Source organism: Bubalus kerabau, chromosome 6 (assembly GCF_029407905.1).
Source record: "Bubalus kerabau isolate K-KA32 ecotype Philippines breed swamp buffalo chromosome 6, PCC_UOA_SB_1v2, whole genome shotgun sequence".
NCBI lineage: Eukaryota > Metazoa > Chordata > Mammalia > Artiodactyla > Bovidae > Bubalus > Bubalus kerabau.
Genome location: NC_073629.1, coordinates 70,445,346 through 70,470,371, shown reverse-complemented (window position 1 = coordinate 70,470,371; position 25,026 = coordinate 70,445,346). Strand labels below are relative to the sequence as shown.

Sequence of the window (25,026 nt, the reverse complement as noted above, 5' to 3'; positions counted from 1 at the left end):
TAACAATAATAATAATTTTCCTATCTATAAAATGGGGCCAATGCTCCCTTGTGAAGATGAACTGCAGCAGCACATGGGGAGTGCTTCAGAGCATGCCTGACAGGCTATAAGCTCTATTATTCACAGTAAATCATTTAATCAGCATCAGGCTCATCACACTGCTTGTGTTTTTTAATTAAAATGTACTTTAGCAGGTTTTTCTATTTATCAAATATAAACTTTCAATCACAGCACCTTGGTTTATTGTTCCGTTTTACTTATTAACCTACGAAATGTTGCCAACCATATTTTGCAAATAGAGGAAATACAGAATTTAAAATTCTTCCTTCAACACTGATCTTTTTCAAGCTATGCTTGAATCCATTTGGTTTAAATGAAAATTAAAGGGATAGGGAAAAAGTTGGAAATATATTCTCACATAGAATGAACAGATCGATTCACAAAGCCAAAGCAAAGACATATTATTTTTTTAAAAATTCGTACTTTTCAAGAATTTCTAACAAGAAAAAAAAAAAAACTTGGAAAGAGAATCAAACATTATAAATGTGCTACGGTTGATCAAGAATGACTCATAATATCATTTATTCTTAAGCCAGAAAAAAATTGTTTTAAATTAAAAGCAGCCAAAGAAAAGTCTCTTCTTAGCTGAATGACCTTGTCAGGATACTACTTCATGGGCCTGGCTCTTAGTACCCACTTCTGATTAGGAGGGAAGGAGGAGTTGATCAGATAGTTATTCTAACCCCCTACAGGTGTCTGGAAGAAAAGATTGGATGGAACTAACTGGTCAGGCTCTTCCTGCCCTGGGGGAGCAGAGCTCCGTGGGATTTACTACTGCTGACCAGACACTCACAGAGTGTCCCAAAGGTTTCAGTGGGAATCACACAGCCATTTTCCACTAATGCTGTGCTATGCTCAGTCCTGTCAGACTCTTGGGGACCCCATGGACTGTAGCCCACCAGGCTACTCTGTCCATGGAATTTTCCAGGCAAGAATACTGGAGTGGGTTGCTATTTCCTCCTGTATGGGAATCTTCCCAAGTGAGGAATCAAAACTGCCTCTCTTACCTCTCCTATGGTGGCAGGCGGATTCTTAAGCACTGTGCCACGTGGGAAGCCATTTCCACTAGCTGCTGACAATCAGTCCAAACTTTAGCCTTTCAGTGGTTGAATCATTAATACACCTTCCTTGGTGACTGAGATAAGTCTCCTCTAGAAACGTGTAAATACCCAACGACGTGCTAACAGGGAATTTTGTTTTTTGAAGAGTCTTCTAGATGAGGGTCATGGCGGGGTAGAAGGGGTCTACACAATTCTCTCCAAGATGTCATCAAAGCAGGAGGAAAGACCGGAGAGAAGGAGCCCTAGGAAACCCGAACCCGAGTGGCCGCGGGTCACAGCAGCCGCGAGAGGCCGCAGGAATCCAGAGCCCAGACCGAGGGGAAAATTAGTGCGGGGGGGGGAGGGGGGCGGGCAGGCAGAGGCTGCGGGGTGGGCGCCCCGCGGTGGGACCCGAAACGCGGACCCTGCCAGTAAGCAAAACCGGGCTCTCAGGACCAGTAAGTCAAACTTCCCTGGTGACCTACGGCTGATCAACTAGCAGCCCCCGGTGCGGAGTAACTTTGGCCACAAACTCATCCCCGTCCTCCGGGGGGACGAGGCGCAGGAAAGGAACGCAGCCAAAATCCAACTCGGTTCCTTTTGGACGAGCGCTGGGGAAATCCTCATCCTGAACTGAAGGACTTTTAAAACCACTTACCCGGTTCTAGAGTGGAAAATCAAAATTTGCGAGCGTCCCCCGAGATTGCACGGGAAAAGCAGGCGGGCCCGACCGGCCCCGGCCGACCACAGCAGTTTCAGGCTCCGCCCCGCCCCGCCCCAGGGGCGGGTCCCAGGAAGGAGTTTGGACTTTCCCGGCCACCATTGACGTCAATATGGCTGCCTCCAGGGAAAACAAGGCTAACGTGAAAAGTCCAGACCCTAACTCTTTCGTCGCATGGATCTTAGCGCAGAGTTCAAGAGGTGGAAGGCGCAGTGTCTGAGCAAAGCGGACCTCAGCCGGAAGGGCAGTGTGGACGAGGACGTGTTAGAGATTGTGCAGCTCCTAAATGGGCAAGAACAGTTTTTCACCACCAGTTCCTGCGCTGGCCGAATCATCCTCCTAGACGGGGTGAGGACCCTTTGTGCCCTTCCAGTCCTGCCCTGTAGTGTGCACGACGGGAACTCCTACACCCGCCCGATGTAACACCCCAACCCAGCTTGCCTAATTTGTTCTCTGATCGGTGATCTCGGTCTCTTTAAACTGACAGCGTTACTTAAACCGATGTGTCTAAAATTTTAATGTGTTTATTAATTACTTGGGAGAACTTTTAAAATACATATTCTGATTCTATACGTCAAGGCTAGGGCATAATCTGCATTTCTTACAAGCCCCCAAATGATGCTGAAACTACTAGCCTGGGAATGATGTTGAGTTGCAAGGGTTAGAGACTCTTTTTTGTAAACACTAAGGGAATTTTAATGTTTTCAATACTAAGGAGATTTAAAGATTTTCTAGTCTGGCGAGGCGGCTCCCTTCTGGTCGACCGCTCTAACAAACCGTTGTTAACCAGTTGATTGCTGCTCGCTATGGTTAAGGAGTTCACTGCCTCCTAGTGGCCCACTCCATTATTACAACTCTGGTAATTTTTAGGAAGCCACGAGGGAAGCCCTTGTGTCTCAGTTGATAGAGAATCCGCTTGCAGTGCGGGAGGCTTGGGTTCGATCCCTGGGTTGGGAAGATCCCCTAGCGAAGGGAAAGGCTACCCACTCCAGTATTCTGGCCTGGAGAATTCCATGGACTGTATAGTCCGCGGGGTCGCAAAGAGTTGGACACAACTTTAAAACTTTAGCACCCTGCCTGGCATATTAAGTGCACTATAAAAGTTAGCTGTGTGTTCTCTTTAACAACATTAAGATTGAAGTAAGCCAGAAAGAAAAACACCAATACAGTATACTAACGCATATATATGGAATTTAGAAAGATGGTAACAATAACCCTGTGTACGAGACAGCAAAAGAGACACTGATGTATAGATCAGTCTTATGGACTCTGCGGGAGAGGGAGAGGGTGGGGAGATTTGGGAGAATGGCATTGAAACATGTATAATATCATGTATTAAACGAGTCGCCAGTCCAGGTTCGATGCACGATACTGGATGCTTGGGGCTGGTGCACTGGGACGACCCAGGGGGAGGGTGTGGGGAGGGGGGAAGGAGGGGGGTTCAGGATGGGGGGCACGGGTGTACCTGTGGCAGATTCATTTCGATATTTGGCAGAGCTAATACAATATTGTAAAGTTTAAAAATAAAAATTAAAAAAAAAAGGTTGAATTCAGAGCTTGCAAGACACGATGCTTGTAAACTCATTCTTTAGATCTCTCACTGACAGGTCATGTGAATGTCTCCCAAGTTAGCAGGGTCTATTCGTTCTTATTTGCTTCCATTGCTTGGCTTGCTTTCTCTCTCTTCCCTCATTTCTCCTGCCCTGTCTTACCTGAATTTATGCAGTGATTTCCTAACAGGTCACTGAACTACCAGTCTCCCTACCCCAAACCAAGTTACACGCTGGTAACAGATTCCCCTTTATAAAGCACAGTTTGTGTGTGTCACTCATCTATGCTGAAATACTTTGTGCTTTGTTGTGCTTAGTCACTCAGTCGTGTCCAACTCTTTGCAACCTCATGAACTGTAGCCCGGCCAGGCTTCTCTGTCCATGGGGATCCTCCAGGCAAGAATTCTGGAGTAGGTTGCCATGCCCTCCTCCAGGGGATCTTCCCAACCCAGGGATGGAACCCAGGTCTCCCGCATTGCAGGTGGATTCTTTACCGTCAGAGCCACCAGGGAAGCCCTGGTGAAATACTCTAATACACTTTTCAGCTGTTTTTCCCCTCTGACTCTTTATCTTAAGCCAATCACTGAAACTGAACTATTCTCTTCCTCTTACATTTATCTGCCTTTGTTCATCTTTATTTTTCCTGAAATGTTTACCCCCATCTTTGCATATCTGAGACATACCTCCCCAAACTCCCCTTTCCTACCTGAGCACACACACACACATCCACTTGGAAGCAATGACTACTTCTTCTGAACTACCTTTAGGACTTTTTCCTGAACATCTTTTCATTTTATGTGTTACCTTATACCTTGTTTCACTTTGCCTTATTTCTGGAAGAATTTGGATCAACTTACAAGTAGGCATTACAAGAAGGAAAATAAAAAGTGAGAAAATCTGGATAAAAGGAGCATAGATAAGACAAAGCAGAAATGGCATTAGTCCTCAAAATATACCATGAGACTGTTAATTTGCTAGAGGTGGGTCACACATTTGGTTGTAAGATTTAGGGCAGCCAGCATTAGATCAGAAACATCAGTCCCTGACTGAGGTCATTCAATGAAAACAGATCAGTTATTTGGAGAAGCACAACTCTTCTCCATTCCAAAGCCAGATGGCAAAGTCTCCTGTGTACCTAATGTATAAAAGTCACCTTGTGGAAGTATGGTGATTGATTTATTTTCATGAAACACAGCATGACTATATTTTAATACACAACCAAAATATAAAATGTCATAGTAAATTGACAGTAAAATATGGTATTTCATTTTCATTGCCTGACAAATGGTTAACCTTAGTCATAAATGAGCTCTTGGAAACCAGTAACAAAGACATTGATAAACCAAGACAAATAAAACAAAAAGAAGAAGAAGAAGAAAATGAAATAACACGAGTGACTAGTAAGGATTAAGCATAAGAAGATGACTGAGTTGAACAGTAGCAAACGAAAAGCAATTTCTTTACAATACCATATTTGGATCTGACCTGGGCCTCCTGCATTGCAGGTGAATTCTTTACTGTCTGAGCCACCAGGGAAGCCCAATATTAACATTTGTACAATTTTAGGAAACATACCCACATAAACACTGGGGGCCAAGATTGATGAAATCCCCTCTATATAGTAGGGGGAAATCTATTATAGTTTAGACTCAAAACAATAAATTTTGGATATTTTTAGTCCTAGCAGTTCCAATTTGTTGGAATTATTTCAATAAGTTAGTTGGAAAAATTTACAGTTTATATATAAACCATGTTTACTGCATAGAAAGTGCATATGGTTTCCTGTATCCTTTCTCAACTGTCCTTGAGGATAGGATCTGTTTATATTTATTGTTGTTGTTCAGTCGCTCAGCAAGTCAGACTCTTTGCGACCCCGTGGACTGCAATAAGCCAGACTTCCCTGTCCTTCACCGTCTCCCAGAGCTTGCTGAAACTCACGTCCATTGAGTCAGTAATGCTATCTTATCATCTCATCCTCTGCTGCCCTCTTCTCTTTTTGCCTTCAATGTTTCCCAGCATCAGGGTCTTTTGTAATGAGTCAGTTCTTCACATTAGGTGGCCAAAGTATTGGAGCTTCAGTTTCAGCATCAGTCCTTCCAATGAATATTTAGGACTGACTGCCTTTAGGATTGACTGGTTTGATATCCTTGCTGTTCAAGAGATTCTCAAGAGTGTTCTCCAAAACCACAGCTAGAAAGCATAGTTCTTTGGCACTCAGCCTTCTTTATGGTCCAACTCTCATGTCCATACATGACTACTGGAAAAATCATAGCTTTGACTATGCGGACCTTTGTTGGCAAAATAATGTCTCTGCTTTTTAATATGCTGTCTAGGTTTGTCATAGCTTTTCTTTTGTTTATATACAAGTACCTAATAGAACTTGACAAATAAACATTTTTACAGTTAATAAGCAAAGTATACTGGTAAAATATTTGCCTTCTTGAAATTCTGAACTTTCAGTCTTAGCTCTTTGGTGCTCTTTGGTGCTACGTATAAAGTCTAATCCAGAGGTCACAAATTTATGCCTATAGTGACTAGGGACATAGAAAGGTATGAACAGATCAGGCATCAGTAAAAACTGGTAGGTCCTGTGTGGGACTGGAACAGTGCTTTCTTACAAAAGGAATTTTAAAAAATGTTTTTAATGTTCTGCTAATCATATAAAACAGCTAGAGTACAACTTACGGGCTACTAGTGTACAACCCCTTGTTATAATACCTTTTCTCCTAACAAAAACAAGACCATATTTCAGGAAATGTTAAGTGTTTTTATCTTAATAAACAAATTAGTTTCTTTCTATCTCAAATCATTTCATTTCATTTTTGTTTTATGTTTAATTTTGCCCAAAAACCTATTCAATTGTTCTTAGTGATTCTTAATTCTTAGGAGAAAGCCTAAAATGGGCTTCCCTGATGGCTCAGATGGAAAAGAATCCTCCTGCAGTGTGGGAGACCTGGGTTGGATCTCTGGGTTGGGAAGATCTCCTGGAGAAGGGCATGGCAACCTACTCTAGTATTCTTGCCTGGAGAATCCCCACGGACAGAGAAGCCTGGGGTCGCCTAAGAGTTGGACATGACTGAATGACTAAGAACAGCACAAGCACAAAATATGCTACACATTATACTTCTTATTTTCTAAATATTATGTGACTAACTTAAATTATGTTATTTTTTTCATTTTAGAGTGTAAATGGTTGTGAGGTTCAGAAACAAAACTGTTGCTGGCTACTGGTTACACACAAAGCCTGTGTGAAAGATGATGTGGTAAGTTTTTATATGTAAATTTAGAAATAAACTTTAATTCACAGTCACTTTAAATATATATGAAAAGAATAGAAAATTCAATTTATGTGCACAATTTTAATGACTGCAGATTACAGGACCTAAAGAGCACTCATTACAATGGCTATTTTTTTATTTGTGGGAGACTGCTGTCTATGCTGGATTATTTAGTTCCCTAAGTTAAAATGTTTAGGTGAGTTCATATAAATTCATATTAGTCAGGCGTTTTAAATTACCGGCTCAGGTGCTTAAATGTTGTCTTCAGAGTACTCACTCAGTCTCCTCTGGGTACTGGTTCTCTCTGTATGTTTGCATTTCTCTTCTGCTGCAGATAATCTTTGTGGCGGGAAAGATAGCTGCCAGCAACCCCAGCAGAAAAAGATTCACTTTTAAGATCCATGCATTATTTCCAAAGGATTCTCAGTCATCCTGCCTGGTGAGGTGTTCTCCGCCAAGATGAGTTGTCTTTGCCAGTAGAATAGAATGGTCTCCTTGATCAGACCCAGGCACTCGTTGTCTGATATTATATAGTGGGAGCCATGAGCGACAGGGTCACAACTGACAGTTGCACCAGAATCAAATGATATGAAGGAGGGAGAACGGTGCAGGTAGGTTAGGCAGACAGAGTAACAACTGCCTTGTCCAGATTCTGTTGTTGTTTAGTCATCAAGTCATGTGCGACTCTTTGTGACCCCATGGACTGCAACACACCAGGCTTTCCTGTCCTTCACCATCTCCCAGAGCTTGCTGAAACTCATGTCCATTGAGTCGGTGATGCCATCCAACCATCTGTCATCCCCTTCTCCTGCCTTCAATCTTTCTAGCATCAGGGTCTTTTCCATGAGTCAGTTCCTCCCATCAGGTGGCCAAAATATTGGAGTTTCAGCTTCAGCATCAGTTCTTCCAATGAGTATTCAAAACTGATTTGCTTTAGGATTGACTGGTATGATCTCCTTGCAATCCAAGAGACTCTCAAGAGTCTTCTCCAACACCACAATTCAAAAGCATCAATTCTTTGGAGCTCAGTTTTCTTTATTGTCCAGCTCTTACATCCATATATAACTATTGAAAAAAGCATAGCTTTGACTAGACAGACCTTTGTAGGCAAAGTAATGTCTCTGCTTTCTAATATGCTGTCTAGGTTGGTCATAACTTTTCTTCCAGAGAGCAAGCATCTTTTAATTTCATGGCTACGTTCATTGTTCACAGTGATTTTAGAGCCCAAGAAAATAAAGTCTTTCACTGTTTCTGTTGTTCCCCATCTATATGCCCTGAAGTGATGGGACCAGATGCCATGATCTTTGTTTTTTGAATGTTGCGGGGTTTTTTTTGTTTTTTTTTTTAATTTATTTATTTATTTATTTATTTTAAATTTTATTTTATTTTCAAACTTTACATAACTGTATTAGTTTTGCCAAACATCAAAATGAATGTTGCGTTTTAAGCCAGCTTTTTCACTCTCCTCTTCCACCTTCATCAAGAGGCTTTTTAGTTCCTCTTCGCTTTCTGCCATAAGGGTGGTGTATCATCTGTATATCTGAGATTGTTGATATTTGCAATCTTGAGTCCAGCTTGTGATTCATCCAGCCCAGCATTTCACATGATGTACTCTGCATATAAGTTAAATAAACATGGTGACAATATACAGCCTTGACATACTCCTTTCCCAATTTTGAACCAGTCTGTTGTTCCATGTTCAGTTCTGACTGCTGCTTCTTGACCTGCATACAGATTTCTTACGAGGCAGGTTAGGTGATCTGGTATTCCCATCTCTAACAATTTTCCACAGTTTGTTGTGATCCACACAGTCAAAGGGTTTAGCATAGTTAATGAGGCAGAAATAGATGTTTTTCTGGAATTCCCTTGCATTTTCTGTGATCCAAGAGATGTTGGCAATTTGATCTCTGGTTCCTCTGCCTTTTCTAAATCCAGCTTGAACATCTGGAAGTTCTCGGTTCACATAACAGATTCTAGCTGAAGCATAATAATACATGTGTCCCAATCTTCAATCTAACAACAAAGCATTTAGACAGATCTAGTATGGTCTTTCAGAGAAGGCAGTGGCAACCCACTCCAGTACTCTTGCCTGGAAAATCCCATGGACGGAAGAGCCTGGAAGGCTGCAGTCCATGGGGTCGCTAAGAGTCGGGCACAACTGAACGACTTCACTTTCACTTTTCACTTTCATGCATTGGAGAAGGAAATGGCAACCCACTCCAGTCTTCTTGCCTGGAGAATCCCAGGGACGGGGGAGCCTCGCGGGCTGACGTCTATGGGGTCACACAGAGTCAGACACGACTGAAGCAACTTAGCAGCAGCAGCAGCAGCAGTACAGTCTTTACATTCCATATTCCTTTATTAAAAATATAAAGTAATAGTTTACTTGTTTGAGGTATGGTTTGAAAGAATGCCACATATAGTTTATGAGAGGATTAGAAATCAAGTCTCTTAAAAGAATAAGCAGATGAATGAGTTTTGGAGAAAGAGATCCAAGAAAGCAGAGTGAAAAGTTACTGTGGAAGAACGATGCAGAATGAGTGTGAAAGTTCCTTGGAAATATTGAAGGTACATAGGATAAAGGGTCACCAAGGAATAGGATCGTGTATTTGTGTCTAATCCTAATATTTTCCGTCTATTTAGATTGCGGCCCTGCAGAAAGCGAAGGGCGATGCCATTTTGAAATTCGAGCCACTTGTTCTTCACGTGCAGTGTCGACAGTTGCAGGATGCACAGATTCTGGTAAAATTTTGTGATTATACTTGAATTTATAGGTATATGAGTAGATTTAGTTTTGAACTTTAACTTCTACCACAATTAATGCAATGCTAGTTTAATCAACTAATGTTTTATCTAATTATAGATTTGAGGTTATATTACGTTTCAGCAGTTTGTAGAGCTAAAGTGTTTATCTGATTAGCCAGATGATCAGAATTTAACAAATTTATTTTCTTACAGCATTCAGTGGCAGTAGATTCTGGCTTCAGGAACTCCGGCATAACTGTGGGAAAGAGAGGAAAGACCATGCTGGTAAGGTATCTTTGGTAAAAAGCAATTTTTGATCATGAAGTAATCCAGATTATCAAATAACCTTCTACTGAAATCGTCCTGCCATTCCCTGCTCAGAAACCTTCAGTGACTGACTGTTCTGTACAGGGCAAAGTCCAGAGTTCTTAGCTTTGCATTTGAGGCCTTATAATATTCCCCTCCACTTACTTTTCTGCTTCCTTGGTGCCTCAGATGGTAAAGAATCCGCCTGAAATGAAGGAGACCTGGTTTTGATCCCTGGGTTGGGAAGATCCCCTGGAGGAGGAAATGCCTGATGGGCAACAGTCCGTGGGGTCACAAAAGAGTCAGACACGACTGAGCAATTAACACATACACCACTTACTTTTAACCTGATTCTCTTTGGCCTCCGCATTCTGAATAGTCACGGCCCAATTTAATGAGCACCATGATGTATTGGGAAGAATCACAGATGGGCCCTAAAGTCCTCTACAGGGATCCATCAGGGACTGAACTTTTTCAGCTGTATCAGGGATCTATCAAATTGCTGCCCTAGGGCCACATCCAGCCCACAGGAGACTAGTTCCAGTACCCTTGTTTGATTAATTGCTCTCTAAGGTTGCTTTCGTGCTACAATGGCAGACATTATATGGCCTGCAAAGTTGAAAATATTTACTGTCTATCCTTTTACAGAAAAACTCTGCCATCCCCTGGACTAGAGGATCTTTAAACTTCCTTCCAAGTCCCACAGCCTCTCTGAGTCCTTTCCTGGCCAAGCCAGCCCCTGGTGACTTTTGCTCTCTCCTGAGTAGCTACTGTTTGTGTTTACTGTTTGGCAATGTGCACATTGTTTGCTTTTGTAGTATTTCAGATTGTCTTCCATTCTAGCTCCCTAGAGTTCCCAATTTTCTATCTATTTTTAACAAATAACCTGCTTTCCAAAAAGAGGTGGCTTATGAAACAAGACATCTGTATAACATGACTAAATAGAAAAGCAAAGCTCATGGTACAGATTTGAGTCCCCATCTCCCTCCCCACTATGTACGTCTGGTGGCCCGAGTAAAAACAGAACCACTCTTCCACCTTTCTCTCCTTTGTCTTCTATATTAAGTTAGTGACAGATCTGTCACATCTACCTCTAAGTCCTCACTCCGGACTCCACCTCTCCCAGCCCTCTTCTACTGCCCCTACTTAAGCCCTCTTCATCTCTCACCTCTGTCTTTACAGCAGTCTCCTGCCTGGTCTTCGTCCTCCCCATCTTTTCCTTCAGCCCCTCTAGCCAGTAGTGTCAGAATGCCCGTTTTATTTTATTTTATTTTTTTCTCCTACCATGCGTGTTTCTTTCTTTTTTTTTTCCTTCGTTTCATACATGATATTATACATGTTTCAATGCCATTCTCCCAAATCTTCCCACCCTCTCCTTCTCCAACAGAGTCCATAAGACTGTTCTATACATCAGTGTCTCTTTGCTGTGTTATACACAGGGTTATAAAAGTCAAGGTCACCTGGTATTTTCTCTGACTTTCAAGACCTTATATACATAAACTATTTTGCATCTACCTTATCTATGCTCATGTTCCACTAGCATGCTTCCACTCCAGCCAGATAAAATGCTGTTGGTCATTTCCCAAATGTATTATGCTTTTCATGTCCTGTTACTATAGAAAAGTTCGTTCTCTGGCTGAATGCTCCCCTTCTCCCATTTTTACATCTGGTGAAATTATATGTATGCTTTAAAATCCCATAAAACCACCACCTGTCTCAGTCAGTTACTCCTCTTCTGTTGAATACGTTTCCTTAGTATTTTGTGTTTGTGTGTGTGCGCACATGCGTGCGTGCACATGCACATTTATGTGTTTCTTCTTAGTACCATGTTGGATTGTGATCACTTGGTTTTTTGTTCAGACGTGTTAGCTGTCTTTTAGATGGGGACCATGTGTATTCCTTGGAGAAGGCAGTGGCGCCCCACTCCAGTACTCTTGCCTGGAAACTCCCATGGATAGAGGAGCCTGGTGGGCTGCAGTCCATGGGGTCGCAAAGAGTCGGACACGACTGAGCGACTTCACTTTCACTTTTCACTTTCCTGCATTGGAGAAGGAAATGGCAACCTACTCCAGTGTTCTTGCCTAGAGAATCCCAGGGACGGTGGAGCCTGTTGGGCTGCCGTCTATGGGGTCGCACAGAGTCGGACACGACTGAAGTGACTTAGCAGCAGTAGTAGCAGCATGTGTATTCATCCTGTACCTTCATACCTTCCGTGGGGCCTGGAAAATTGCAGACACTCAGTAAAGGCTCATTGAATGAATTTTTCTGCCTCATAAGAGTTTCTGTTGTTTCTTAACCTATATCCAGTGTTTGGATTTACTGGGAACATGCTGACTGTTTCCTTAATGGGGTTACTAAGATTGGCAACCCTAAAGCATCAAGAAAGCAGCCACTTTGTGTGATGGAACAGGCCTGCTTTATCTTGTAACCACCCTGCAGAAGCAGTGCTAAGAGGCCCTTCAGCATCCAAGCCATTTTGATTTTCCCTTAAAACTTCTGTTGAGGTTTCATTTATTTTGTTTATTTAAATGGTGTATTAAAACTTCCTTAGATTTAGTGAGATTGATACTATTAAGTTTATTGGACTCTTTGATAATATCTGCTTCTCTGAAAGACAATGTATAAAACAATTTTCTTTGCAAATGACTTTATATGATGGGAAAATCTATTTATTCTGCTTTGATTCAACTGTATTTGACTAAATTGTATCAAAGTGCAAACCTAAGTGCTATAATGGAGCTAAACTATATATAATCACAGCCCTGAGTGGACTATTCTTTAGTTATCTTCAGCATCTCTAGTACATAAGTCATCCAATCTAAATTGTTCCTTGCAGGCTGTCCGGAGCACACATGGCTTAGAAGTTCCTTTAAGCCATCAAGGAAAACTGATGGTGACAGAGGAATATATCAACTTCCTATTAAAGATAGCAAATCAAAAAATGGAAGAAAACAAGAAGAGAATTGAAAGGTATGTTAATGATATATTTCCATGTTAGTCTTATATACCTAGGTCTTCTTTGAAAATATTAATACACATCATCTCCAGTTTATACTTCCAGCTGCTTTTATATTTGTAGCCTTATCATGAATAATAAAGATAATGAAAATAATTGATGAGAGTAGGCCAGTGGTAAGGAACCTGCCTGCCAGTGCAGGAGACATAAGAGATGCGGGTTCAATCCCTGGCTTGGGAAGATGCCTCGAGAAGGAAATGGCAACCCACTCCAGTATTCTTGCCTGGGAAACCCCATGGACAGAGGAACCTCGTGGGATACTGGCCACAGGGTTGCCCAGAGTCGGACACAACTGAAGAGACTCAGCACATAGTACACATAAAGGCCAAACTGCAGGGGGTACTACATGGGGCACAAAGGGGAGGAAGCCCCGGCAGGAGAGGGGACATGCAGCTGCCAGCACCAGGCACTAAGGAGAAACAGTCACTCAGGTGAGAGCGAGGCAGCCACAGGGACATAGCTGATCCAGCCAAAGGCAGCCAGGGACACGGTACACTCTGCCCCCGGGATGGGACCTACTGAAGATTACTTAAAATCTCCTTTTGAGGAGAACAGCCTGGTTAATTTTAATCTGATAAATATTTTATACCTCTGGCTAGATCAGAACCCAGCTCTTGTCATGAATTAGATTTGAATTGGCATAATTGTCCCGGTCAGAAGGATTATGGCTGTCCATGCACATCTTTATATTTCCCTTGTTTCTGCTTGATTAATTTTACATTACTCTTTCTCAACTTTTTCCTCAGAATAGAATTTTTGATATAAATAAGTGACTATTATGCTGCTTTTTATATATGAAGATAAATGCCACTAACCTACCATCAGTAAGATGTGTATTTCTAAGTTATTGAAGAAATCATCTCATTGTCATTTATTATTTCCTTTTTGCTTTCTCCCCACCGCTTTGGTCCGGAGAAGGCAATGGCAACCCACTCCAGTACTCTTGCCTGGAAAATCCCATGGATGGAGGAGCCTGGTAGGCTGCAGTCCATGGGGTCGCTAAGAGTCAGACAGGACTGAGTGACTTCACTTTTACTTTTCACTTTCATGCATTGGAGAAGGAAATGGCAACTCACTCCAGTGTTCTTGCCTGGAGAATCCCAGGGACAGAGGAGCTTAGTGGGCTGCCGTCTATGGGGTCGCACAGTCGGACATGACTGAAGCGACTTAGCAACAGCAACAGCAGCAGCAGCAGCACTCATTTGGTCACCTCACAACCAGTCAATCACTGCTGAAATCACTCCTGACTCATTCTTCTCTCCCCACCCTTCCTGCCACATTCTTCAGTCAGGACCACTGATCTAAAAGTAGAATGTTTCCAGGGTGTCTCTCTGCTAAGCCATTCTCCATATCACCATCAGAATCCTGTCTGTAAAATGAAAAGGAATCCTCTTGCTTAACTCGTCTGCTTAACATTTTTTAATACCTTAACATTCTTTAATACCTAGAATTTTTTACGAAACAGCTAAAGCCAGAAGCCACTCTGGCTGCAGAGTGGCATGATGGAAAGAGGTAGAATTGGGTTCCAGAGGCAGAACCGAGTTCAAATCCTGCACCCACCACAACTTAACTCTCTTGGCTTCAGTTTTCTTGTATCTGTCTTAACAATTTTAGCATATTGTAGACAGCATATATCGAATGACAGGCCCCATCTGTGTCATGTCATGATTCTTAGGATAGCCTTTCTCCTGCTTCACTGACTCATACAGAGAATAAACCTATAATTACATCAGTATCACCATCCAGGCTTTTTCAGCCAGAGCTCCTTATTTGAACCATAAAATTAACAAAATTATGCAAGTGACTATTTCTCAGTTCTCCCAGCAGTGCCATATAAATTATATCAGCCAAGACACATTGGAGATAATTAATTCATGACATATTGTGGCTGTCTATGGGCATTAAAAGTGATTTCAAGAAAGTAACTGAAGGTACCCAGCCATTCCACCAGGCTGCTGCTGCTGCTAAGTCACCTCAGTCGTGTCCGACTCTGTGCGACCCCATAGACGGCAGCCCACCAGGCTCCCCCGTCCCTGGGATTCTCCAGGCAAGTACACTGGAGTGGGTTGCCATTTCCTTCTCCAATGCACGAAAGGAAAAGTGAAAGTGAAGTCGCTTAGTCGTGTCCAACTCTTAGCGACCCCATGGAGTATAGCCTACCAGGCTCCTCCATCCATGGGATTTTCCAGGCAAGAGTACTGGAGTGGGTTGCCATTGCCTTCTCCGTTCCACCAGGCTACAGAGTTTGAACTGTACATAGGTATTTATTGGTGGTTTTTCAGTCGCTAAGTCGTGTCTACCTCTTTGCAACCCTGTGGACTGCAGTGTGCCAGGCTGCAGTATTTACTGGTACCATCCCAAAAGTTGGCTACATTTGTTAGTATTCTAACTGTGAGACTGTTGGTGAAAAAGTAGGAGGTAGGAAATCAGTTTCTCTGTTTTCTTACTTGAATTTCAACAAGATTATAAATATAGCCCAAGATCAACTAACTATACACCTGGTGAAGTTAATTGAGCCACGTTCACCAACTATAAAATCAAATTATGCTTTAAATCCATTGACTCAAAAATATGTTTTGAGATTATAGTGTGTATGCTGCTATCAAGAGAGTCATGCTCATCATATAAAATCAGTGAAAAATTAAAGAAGGGTAAAAAGTGTCTTAAGATACTGATTAGAAGATTACATGTGAATTCAGAAAGAGTGAACAAATTAGGGAGCTCCTTGGGGAACAGCTGTATATTCAACCAAATGCAGAAAAAGAGCTACTCTTTTGATGTGGAAAAGAGAAAAATTAAACACTGGAGGTGATGAGTTCTGCAATCAGATGTTGAGTATAAAATTGGTTTGTCATGGGACCAAAGTTTCACAATTCAAACAGCTGTAATAAGAGAAGTTTTAAAAGTCAAAATCCTAATGAGTAGCATTCTAGCAACAAGAAATATTCTTCAAGTGTGATAATCAAAAGTTAAGATATTATTTTAATAGCAAGAAGTCTCTTTCGTAAAAAACAATTCCCAAGCCCACTTCTTCATGGGAAGAGTAAGATAATTTCATCTATAATGATTTCCAGGTGAAACATGGGAAGTTTGGAGGTTTATTTACCAATTACAAGAGGAGGGCTTGTAGCTGTTAATAAGAGATCAAGACTGACTTAGATTGGATGAAATTAGCCATGTTCCTCTTCTCACCAACTGTGTAATAAGAAAATAAATGTTAAATAAAATGTAGAATAAAAAGTCCAAGTATATTGGCATATAATATCGATAAAAATTAAGCAAATTAGAGCAAAAAGTAAATATTTCTAATGGTTGGTTTTTTGTTTTTTACTTTTTTATGGTAAAATATACATAACATAAAATTCACAATTTTAGCCATTATACAGTTCATTGGCATCCTTTCCTCAACATCCTTGCCAACACTTGTCTTTTGTTTTGTTTTGTTTTGATAAGTGCCATCCTTGCAGGTGTGAGGTGATATCTCATTATGATTTTCATTTGCATTTCCTTGATGATTAATGACATTGAGCATTTTTCTTAACACCTGTTGGTAAGCATTTGTGTGACATCACTTTGCTAATTTCCTTCCGGTGCTTTTTCTTAGCTTCCTTCTGGGTTTCTCTTGTTATTCTACCTATTGGTTAAATACTGTTGTTCTCCAGGATTCCTCCCATGGCCCATTGCTTTAGCTTCCCCAGACACTGGTTGCTAAGTCACTTCAGTCATGTCCTACTCTGTGAGACCCTATGGACTGCAGCATGCCAGGCCCCTCTGTCCTTAGGGATTCTCCAGGCAAGAATACTAGAGTGGGTTGCCATGCCCTTCTCCAGGGGAATCTTCCCAACTCAGGGATTGAACCCACATCTCTTCTGTCTCCTGCATTGGCAGGAGGGTTCTTTACCATTAGTGCCACCTGGGGTAGATCTTCCAAATATCTCCCGAGTTCTGGGCCCATATATCTAATAATCTATTGAACATATCTAACCAAATATCCCATCAGCCTTTCCTCAATATCTTATTTTAACAATTTCCTTGGTTCAGAGTCTTACCATTTACAAGCATTATTACTATTTATGCCTCAGTGCAAAGAGAAATGTGAACCATATTGAATTACACTTATTTAATTGCATGTATGTCTTTTTTCCCCACGACAAGAAGGTCACCTTTTAAATAGGACTAACTCCCCCCACACACAGATACCAACCAAATACATATCCATACATACCCACACTTTAAATATCTCTTATCCTAAAACATTATAGAGTAGAAACCCAATAACTTTATTGAATTAATCATAAATAATAAAGGAACTTAAAAGTTAATACATTATATTGAGTTCCCCAAAGGCAAGTACAGTTTATCATTTTCTGAGTGTCTGATAGGAGAACAGTGGTTAATAAATGCTTGCTGAATTTATTTGACAGACTTGTTCTAACAGTAGTGCTACTTAAAAAAAAATAGTGCTACTTTTATGGCTTCACAGACTTAAGGTCATTATTCTGGAAGACATGTAAGATGGCTTACTGATGGGGCTACCAGAATAGACCTGCTACACAGTCTGGGTAAGAAGTAACAGGACTCTAAGTAGCAAGGTGAATGGGAATGATCCTGCAGAGCATAATCCTAACGTGGCAGCAGATAGAAATAAGGGTAGAGGAGAAGAAGGAGTGAAGTCTTACTTTTTTTAATGGAAATAAAGCTGGTAAATAAATAACTCACACAATTCTCTATATACTTATGGTCAGAGAAGTAAGTAATATAAAGGGAAAACATACATTTTCTGGTAGTTTCTCCTTGGATGTCCCCTCCCCTCAGTTTTTCCTCTCATAATTCCTCTCTGTGCCAGAAGAGGGAGGAATTCACCTCGCCAGCTCCCATTCATCCTTGCGATTCAGCTCAGGCTTTGGGTTTTTTTCCCCAAGGAGGATTTCTTGATCTTTCTTGGAGCTAAGTGCCCCACGTTCTCCTATTTTATCTTAGCTTTTTCGTGGCATGTTGAATGTATCTTTACAGCTCTGCCGCTCCCATCAAACCCTGAGCTCCCTGAGGGTACAGGCCATCTCTTACTTGTTTTTAGCACCTGGCACAGGTTCTGTCACATATGTTTTTTAATAAAAATGCTAGAGTTTAAAATCAGTTAAAAATCCAAATACATAATATATGAGAATAGTCTTCTTTTGTTATTTGTGAATAATAGAAGCCTGAAAGGGTGTGAGGGCTTCCCCAGTGGCTCAGGGTTAAAGAATCCACCTGAAACACCGGAGATACGAGTTCAGCCCCTGGGTTGGGAAGATGCCCTGGCAACCCACTCCAGTACTCTTGCCTGGAGAAGCAGTCCATAGCATTTCACAGAGTCAGACACAACTGAAGCGACTTCACACACATGCACGCATGCAAAAGGATATGAAGTTGTGCTTAAGATTTCATTAATTTTATGTTCCTCTTTCAGAAGTAAGAAATACCAGCTTTTTATTGCCCATGGTCCCCTAACTGATCTGAAGAACAAAAATTCATTTTCCCAGGGCTGGTCTGAAAAGTTCTGTCATGAAGAAAACTATATACAAGTTGCCCTGTGTCATGATAATCTTGACTACAGAGGTAGAAAAATGGAAGACAATTTGCTTTTCTTTGGAGAGGGGCAGAAAAACAGTTGCCTGAGCATATATTTCTTTTTATACTCCCAGCTCTTTTTGTTGCCTTTGAAAGTTGAGAAAATTATACTTTGAGAATCAGGCTTTGGAATGCTGTGTAAAGGGTCATAGCATGAGAAGAGAACATGTAATTGAGAAACAAATTTCTGACTTATTGAGTAAGATAGTTTCCCAAAGGACATTTTAAAAGTTCCCTTAACAAAGAAAAAAAAGTAGTTGAAATTGTATTCTTGGCTCTCAACATGGAAAAGGTCTTTGTTCATTTTTACCACTTGTTTCTTTGGTCCCCCAAGGATTATAGCTTTGAATTCTTAGGTTGTTTAATGGAAGATTAGAAGTAAGGCACCAATTCCTCTTTAATTACCTTTTTAGTGTGGTCAACAAGGTATTTTACACAGCTTTTAATTCACTGTGCTCATAAAAGAGGAATTTAATCTTATCTTTAATTTTCTAGGAATACAATAGAATCCAGAGAAAAGACCTGGTTACCTAAGTTTAAAGAGCAGGATTGGGGAGAGACTGATAGAAGAGAATGTTGAACATCATGAATAGCCTCTTATGATCAGATAAGGGTGATTCATACCCTTTTGTAGCATGCTTAGATTTGTTTTAGATAAAGCAAGTCATTCTACTGAGGCATTTTTTAAAACCATGCTATATAGGCAGTGTGGAAAATGAGAAGAAAACCAATCATTGAAGTCACCCAGGATAATGGCAAGACCTGGAGACAAAGATCAGGCCAAGTGTAGTTTTCATGAGTGTAAAGGACTGAACAGAATATTGATAGATAATCTGAGGAGCTGATAAAGGAGTTTAGTCTGGAAAAGTGTTGGTGATGCAGGTGAATTCTTACCTTATTGTTCACCTCTCTGGTGGGCAGGATACTGAAAGAATAAGCATTCTCCACTTGACAGGAATGCAGGCAGTGGTGTGTTTGGGGGGAACCGGGTTTCAGTTAAGCAAGGATAGAAGGAATACGTTAAATGAAAAGGTTGTGACCATGTTATGGGATCTAAAATAAATATCAGTTTAAATTTTTCAAAACCTTTTGCTCTAATTCTTAAAGTACTGTTTTCTCTTTCACTGTACCTCCCTCTTTGAAATTGCTTTATTCATTCTAGAAATACCATTTAGCCCTAGTTATCTGCCAAGAATGGTGATGAATATCAAGGTGTATAGTGGTGATTACATAAGTTCTTAAAATATGGATAGGAAATGTGGTAATCATGTTAGGTATATCTTAGCATTGTGTGAAGTATTTGGGAAGAGGCAGTTAGCTTGGTTTTCTTAGGGCAGTTTTAGAGCTTTTGCAAGTGGAACTTAGCCTGTTTATTGAATTAAAATAAAGAACATAATTGGCTCAGATAGCAATCTATCCTATAGATGTCAAAAACTTCCTGTCATAATCTCCCATTATAGTAGGATATAAGAGCATGATGGAAAAGGGAATGGCAAACCACTTCAGTATTCTTGCCTTGAGAACCCCGTGAACAGTATAAAAGGGCAAGAAGATATGACACTGAAGGATGAACTCCCCAGGTAGGTGCCCAGTATGCTACTGAAGAAGAGTGGAGAAATAACTCCAGAAAGAAAGAAGGGATGGAGCAAAAGTGAAAACAATGCCCAGTTATGGATGGGACTGGTGATGGAATTAAGTCCAATGCTGGAAAGAACAATATTGCATAGGAATCTGGAATGTTAGGTCCGTGAATCAAGGTACATTGAAAGTGGTTGAACAGGAGAAGGCAAGGGTGAACCTTGACATTTTAGGAATCAGTGAACTAAATGGACTAGAATGGGAAAATTTAATTCAGATGACCATTATATCTACTACTGTGGGCAAAAATCCCTTAGAAGAAATGGAATAGCCATCCTAGTCAACAAGAGTCCAAAATGCAGTACTTGGATGCAATCTCAAAAAGGACAGAATGATCTCTGTTCGGTTCCAAGGCAACCATTCAATATCACAGTAATCGAAGTCTATGCCCCAACCACTAATGCCAAAGAAGCTAAAGTTGAATGGTTCTATGATGACCTACAAGACCTTCTAGAACTAACACCAAAAAAAGATGTCCTTTTCATCATAGGGGACTGGAATGCAAAAGTATGAAATCAAGAGATAACCTGGAGTAGCACGCAAGGGTGGCCTTGGAATACAAAATGAAGAAGGACAAAGGCTAACAGAGTTTTGCCAAGAGAACACTGGTCAGAGTAAACACCCTCTTCCAACAACACAATAGACAACTCTACACATGGACATCACCGGATGGTCAATACCAAAATCAGATTGATTGTTTTTTTTGCAGCCAAAGATGGAGAAGCTCTATACAGTCAGCAAAAACAAGACCAAGAGCTAACTGCGGCCCAGATCATGAACTCCTTATTGCAAAATTTAGACTTAAATTGAAGAAAGTAGGGAAATCACTAGACCATTCAGGCATGACCTAAATCAAATCCCTTATGATTATACAGTGGAAGTGAGAAATAGATTTAAGGGACTAGATCTGATAGAGTGCCTGATGAACTATGGACAGAAGTTTGTGACATTGTACAGGAGGCAGTGATCAAGATCATCTCAGAGAAAAAGAAATGCAACAAGGCAAAATGGTTGTCTGACGAGGCCTTACAAATAGCTGAGAAAAGAAGAGAAGCAAAAGGCAAAGGAGAAAAGGAAAGATATACCCATCTGAATGCAGAGTTCCAAAGAATAGCAAGGAGAGATAAGAAAGCCTTCCTCAGTGATCAGTGCAAAGAAATAGAGGAAAACAATAGAATGGGAAAGAATAGAGATCTCTCCAAGAAAATTAATGATATCAAGGGAATATTTCATGCAAAGATGGGCACAATTAAGGACAGAAATGGTATAGACCTAACAGAAGCAGAAGATACTAAGAAGAGGTGGCAAGAATACACAGAAGAGCTATACAAAAAAGATCTTCATAACCCAGATAACCACGATGGTATGATCACTCACCAAGAGCCAGACATCCTGGAGTTTGAAGTCAAGAGGGCCTTTGGAAGCATCACTACGAACAAAGCTAGTGGAGGTGATGCAATTCCAATGGACCTGTTTCAAGTCCTAAAAGACAATGCTATTAAAGTGCTGCACTCAGTATGCCAGCAAATTTGGAAAACTCAGCAGTGGCCACAGGACTGGAAAAGGTCAGTTTTTATTCCAATCCCAAAGAAAGGCAATGCCAGAGAATGCTCAAACTACTGCACAATTACATTCATCTCACACACTAGCAAACTACTGCTCAAAATTCTCTAAGCAATGCTTCAATAGGACATGAACTGAAAAATTCTATATCTTCAAGCTGGATTTAGAAAAGGCAGAGGAACCAGAGATCAAATTGCCAACATCTATTGGATCATTGAAAAAGCAAGAGAGTTCCAGAAAATCATCTACTTCTGCTTCGTTGACTACCTTGAAGCCTTTGGCTGTGTGGATCACAACAAACTGTGGAAAATTCTTCAAGAGATGAGAATACTAGGCCACCTGACCTGCCTCCTGAGAAATCTGTATGCAGGTCAATAAGCAACAGTTAGAACTGGACATGGAACAATGGACTAGATCCAAATCGGGAAAGGATCAAGGCTGTAGATTGTCACCCTGATTATTTAACTCATATGCAGAGTATATCATGTGAAATGCTGGGCTTGATGAAGCACAAGCTGGAATCAAGCTTGCCTGGAGAAATATCAATAACTTCAGATATGCAAATGACACCACTGTTTTGGCAGAAAGCAAAGAGTAACTAAAGAGCCTTTTGATGAAAGTGAAAAAGGAGGGTGAAAAACCCAGCTTGAAACTCAACATTCAAGAAACTAAGATCATGGCATTTGGTCCTATCACTTCATGGCAAATAGTTGGGGAAACAATGTAAACAATAACAGATTTTATTTTCTTGGCCTCCAAAATCACTGCAGATGGTGACTGCAACCATGAAATTAAAGATGCTTACTCCTTGGCAGAAAAGCTATGACCAACCTAGACAGCATGTTAAAAAGCAGAGACATTACCTTGTTAACAAAGGTCCTTATAGTCAAAGCTATGGTTTTTCCAGTAGTCATGTATGGATGTGAGAGTTGGACCATAAAGAAAGCTGAGCACTGTAAAATTGATGCCTTTGAACTGTGTTGGAAAAGACTTGAGAGTCCTTTGGACTGCAAGGAGATCCAACCAGTCCATCCTAAAGGAAATCAGTTCTGAATATTCATTGGAAGGACTGATGCTGAAGCTGAAACTCCAATGCATTGGGCTACCAGATGTGAAGGACTGACTCATTGGAAAGGACCCTGATTCTGGGAAAGACTGAAGGCAGAAGGAGAAGGGGATGACAGAGTATGAGATGGTTGGAAGGCATCACTGACTCGATGGACATGAGTTTGAGCAAGCTCTGGGAGTTGGTAATGGACAGGCAAGCCTGGCGTGCTGCAGTCTATGGGGTCCCCAAGAGTCGGACACGACTGAGCGGAACTGTTAAAAGCATGATAAGATCTCAATGATGGCAGAAGCGTTCTCAACTTTTAGATCATTTTATTTAGGACCTAGGATAACACCTCGGATGTTTACCTTTTTTGTTCAGTTGTTATTTATTCACTTATTGGGCATATTTTTAACCAGTTGTGGCTGCACTGTACTCCATGCTAAGAATATAACAGAACAGATGACAAGATAAATGGAGTCCTTGGTGTCATGGAGTTTATATTCTGTAAGAATAGTCACATTTGAGACCTTAATCAGTGCCAGGGTCTGTGCTAGGTACTTACATATATAACCAACCCTCTGACAACTGTGCTAGGTACAGGATAACAGCTAGTTTTGTGAATGAGGAATTTGAGATTCACTGAGGTTGAAATTAGCAACCTCAGCTTTCCCAGTGGAGCACTGATGTGAAGCACACGGAGCAAACCAAGCCACTTGCTGCTTTCCGGTGTCTGCCAAAAACGAACACAACCCTCCACTGGAAAAATGAGTAAAAGAGAAGAATAATTTACAGTAAAAAATTCAAATAACAATAAACAAAAAATATTCACTTTCAACGAAATAAAAACTTAAATAATGAGAGAGCCTTATCACCTATAAAGTAAAGCAGGTTTTTGATGTAATATTCTCTGTATGAATGAAGTGGTCTCAAGTTCTGCTGTTAGGAGCATATTTTTTTTGAATACCCATTCTGGAAAACAGTATTTATCAAGAGCCTTAAATATTTATACCTTTTAACCATGTAATTACTTTCAAAGTATCTATCCTAAATAGCTAAAGACTCAGATCATATTATTTCCAAAATGTTTATAACATTGTTTATATTGGGAAAACTTGAAAATAAAGGACAATTTAAGTGACATGATGTTATACTACCATTTAAAAGTATTATTTTGTAATTCATTTAGTGATGTGGAAAGTGTTTTCAATAAATATTAAATTTGAGAAAACAAAGTAAAACTTTGTATGTAATATCACAATTGTATAAAAGACAGGTATATGTATACATGGACAGATGTATTAATTCAGAATACACTCATAAACTAGAAAAAATAAAAATATTGAGAATGGTTATTTTTAGGTAATTATGTGGAGGTCATTCTGTAACTTCATATATTTTCCACATTCTCTAAAATTGACTTCTGTTACAGTTATGATTTTTTTTTTTAAGAAAAATATTTCTGTTCTTTTTTTTACCTTTGTTTGACTCCTACATCTGGAATAGAAATTAAGGTAGGATAGAGGTTGTCAAGAGGTGATTCCAATCCAGTTTTCAAGACTGTTCTTAAAGAACTGAAAATGCCTTTCTTTTCAGAAATAAGCAATCATAAAAACAAGAAGCACATTATTTCTGTGATTTATTTCATATCTTAAGGTTAACATGAGATACCAGATTTACGTAATTTTATGTTTGAGGTATATTTCAGTCCTTTTGTTTGAGAACACACAGATACATAACAGAAGTGTTTTATTTCTTTACAGGTTTTACCACTGCCTACAACATGCTTTGGAAAAAGAAACTGTTTCTACAACTTCACAATCTAAAGAAAAAGTTAATACATCATATATTCGTAAAAAAAAAAGGAACCCAGAAAAAGCAAGTGGCAAACATGTTACTGAAGAACATGATAAAGAACTTGAAAATAATGACCATGTTGATCCAGGAATCAGTGTTACTATCTTCCCTGAAGATTACTGAGATTTGGTTCCAAAATGTCTTGGTAGAATGATGTTTCTAATAGATATTATAAAGCCGCTCTTAATAAGAGTTTGTTGAGTGTATCAGACTTTCAGAAAAGCAAGATTTAACTTTTCTCTATATTTTAGGGAAACTCTTAACTTTTAAAAACAACTGTGTATAATATTTACTCTTATATACTATCTTTTTAAATCGCATAGTCATTGCAAAAATAAAATTATGATTTTTTTAATGCCTCTAAGTTTCGGTGTCTACTTCAAAACAGAACTATAATACCATTCCAAGGGAACCTTAACATTAGGAATATTTGAGTAAAAATCATAACATTTTTCTTAGTTTTCACTTTGAAATCAACAGCTTTCAAGGGGATCACTTTGCTGCTTATTTTCTTGGAGTCCAAGGACAGGATTTTTCCTTTCTTTAGACTCTGTGAATAAAACAACTGATATCTTTTTTGTTCAGGACAAAATA

The 25,026-nt window shown here is 40.1% G+C and overlaps 2 protein-coding genes across 4 annotated transcripts in view; one reads left to right on the top strand and one right to left on the bottom strand.

The window, feature by feature from the left end:
- The window catches only part of CRYZ (crystallin zeta), a 29,645-nt gene extending 27,748 nt beyond the window's left edge, over nucleotides 1-1,897 (bottom strand). For 2 of the 3 annotated variants that reach the window (XM_055585469.1, XM_055585473.1), the window contains exon 1: nucleotides 1,759-1,896. The gene's annotated coding sequence lies outside the window, so the exon portion shown is untranslated. Of the gene's footprint in view, nucleotides 1-1,758 lie in introns of all 3 variants that reach the window. The other variant, XM_055585471.1, reaches the window with a different exon arrangement.
- Nucleotides 1,878-24,787, top strand: TYW3 (tRNA-yW synthesizing protein 3 homolog). The gene is made up of 6 exons (XM_055585474.1): nucleotides 1,878-2,169; nucleotides 6,554-6,634; nucleotides 9,293-9,391; nucleotides 9,608-9,679; nucleotides 12,537-12,670; nucleotides 24,339-24,787. The coding sequence occupies exons 1-6, from the start codon at nucleotides 1,996-1,998 to the stop codon at nucleotides 24,553-24,555; spliced, it is 777 nt and encodes a 258-aa protein (XP_055441449.1). The 5' UTR covers nucleotides 1,878-1,995; the 3' UTR covers nucleotides 24,556-24,787.
- The last annotated feature ends 239 nt before the right edge of the window (nucleotides 24,788-25,026 follow it).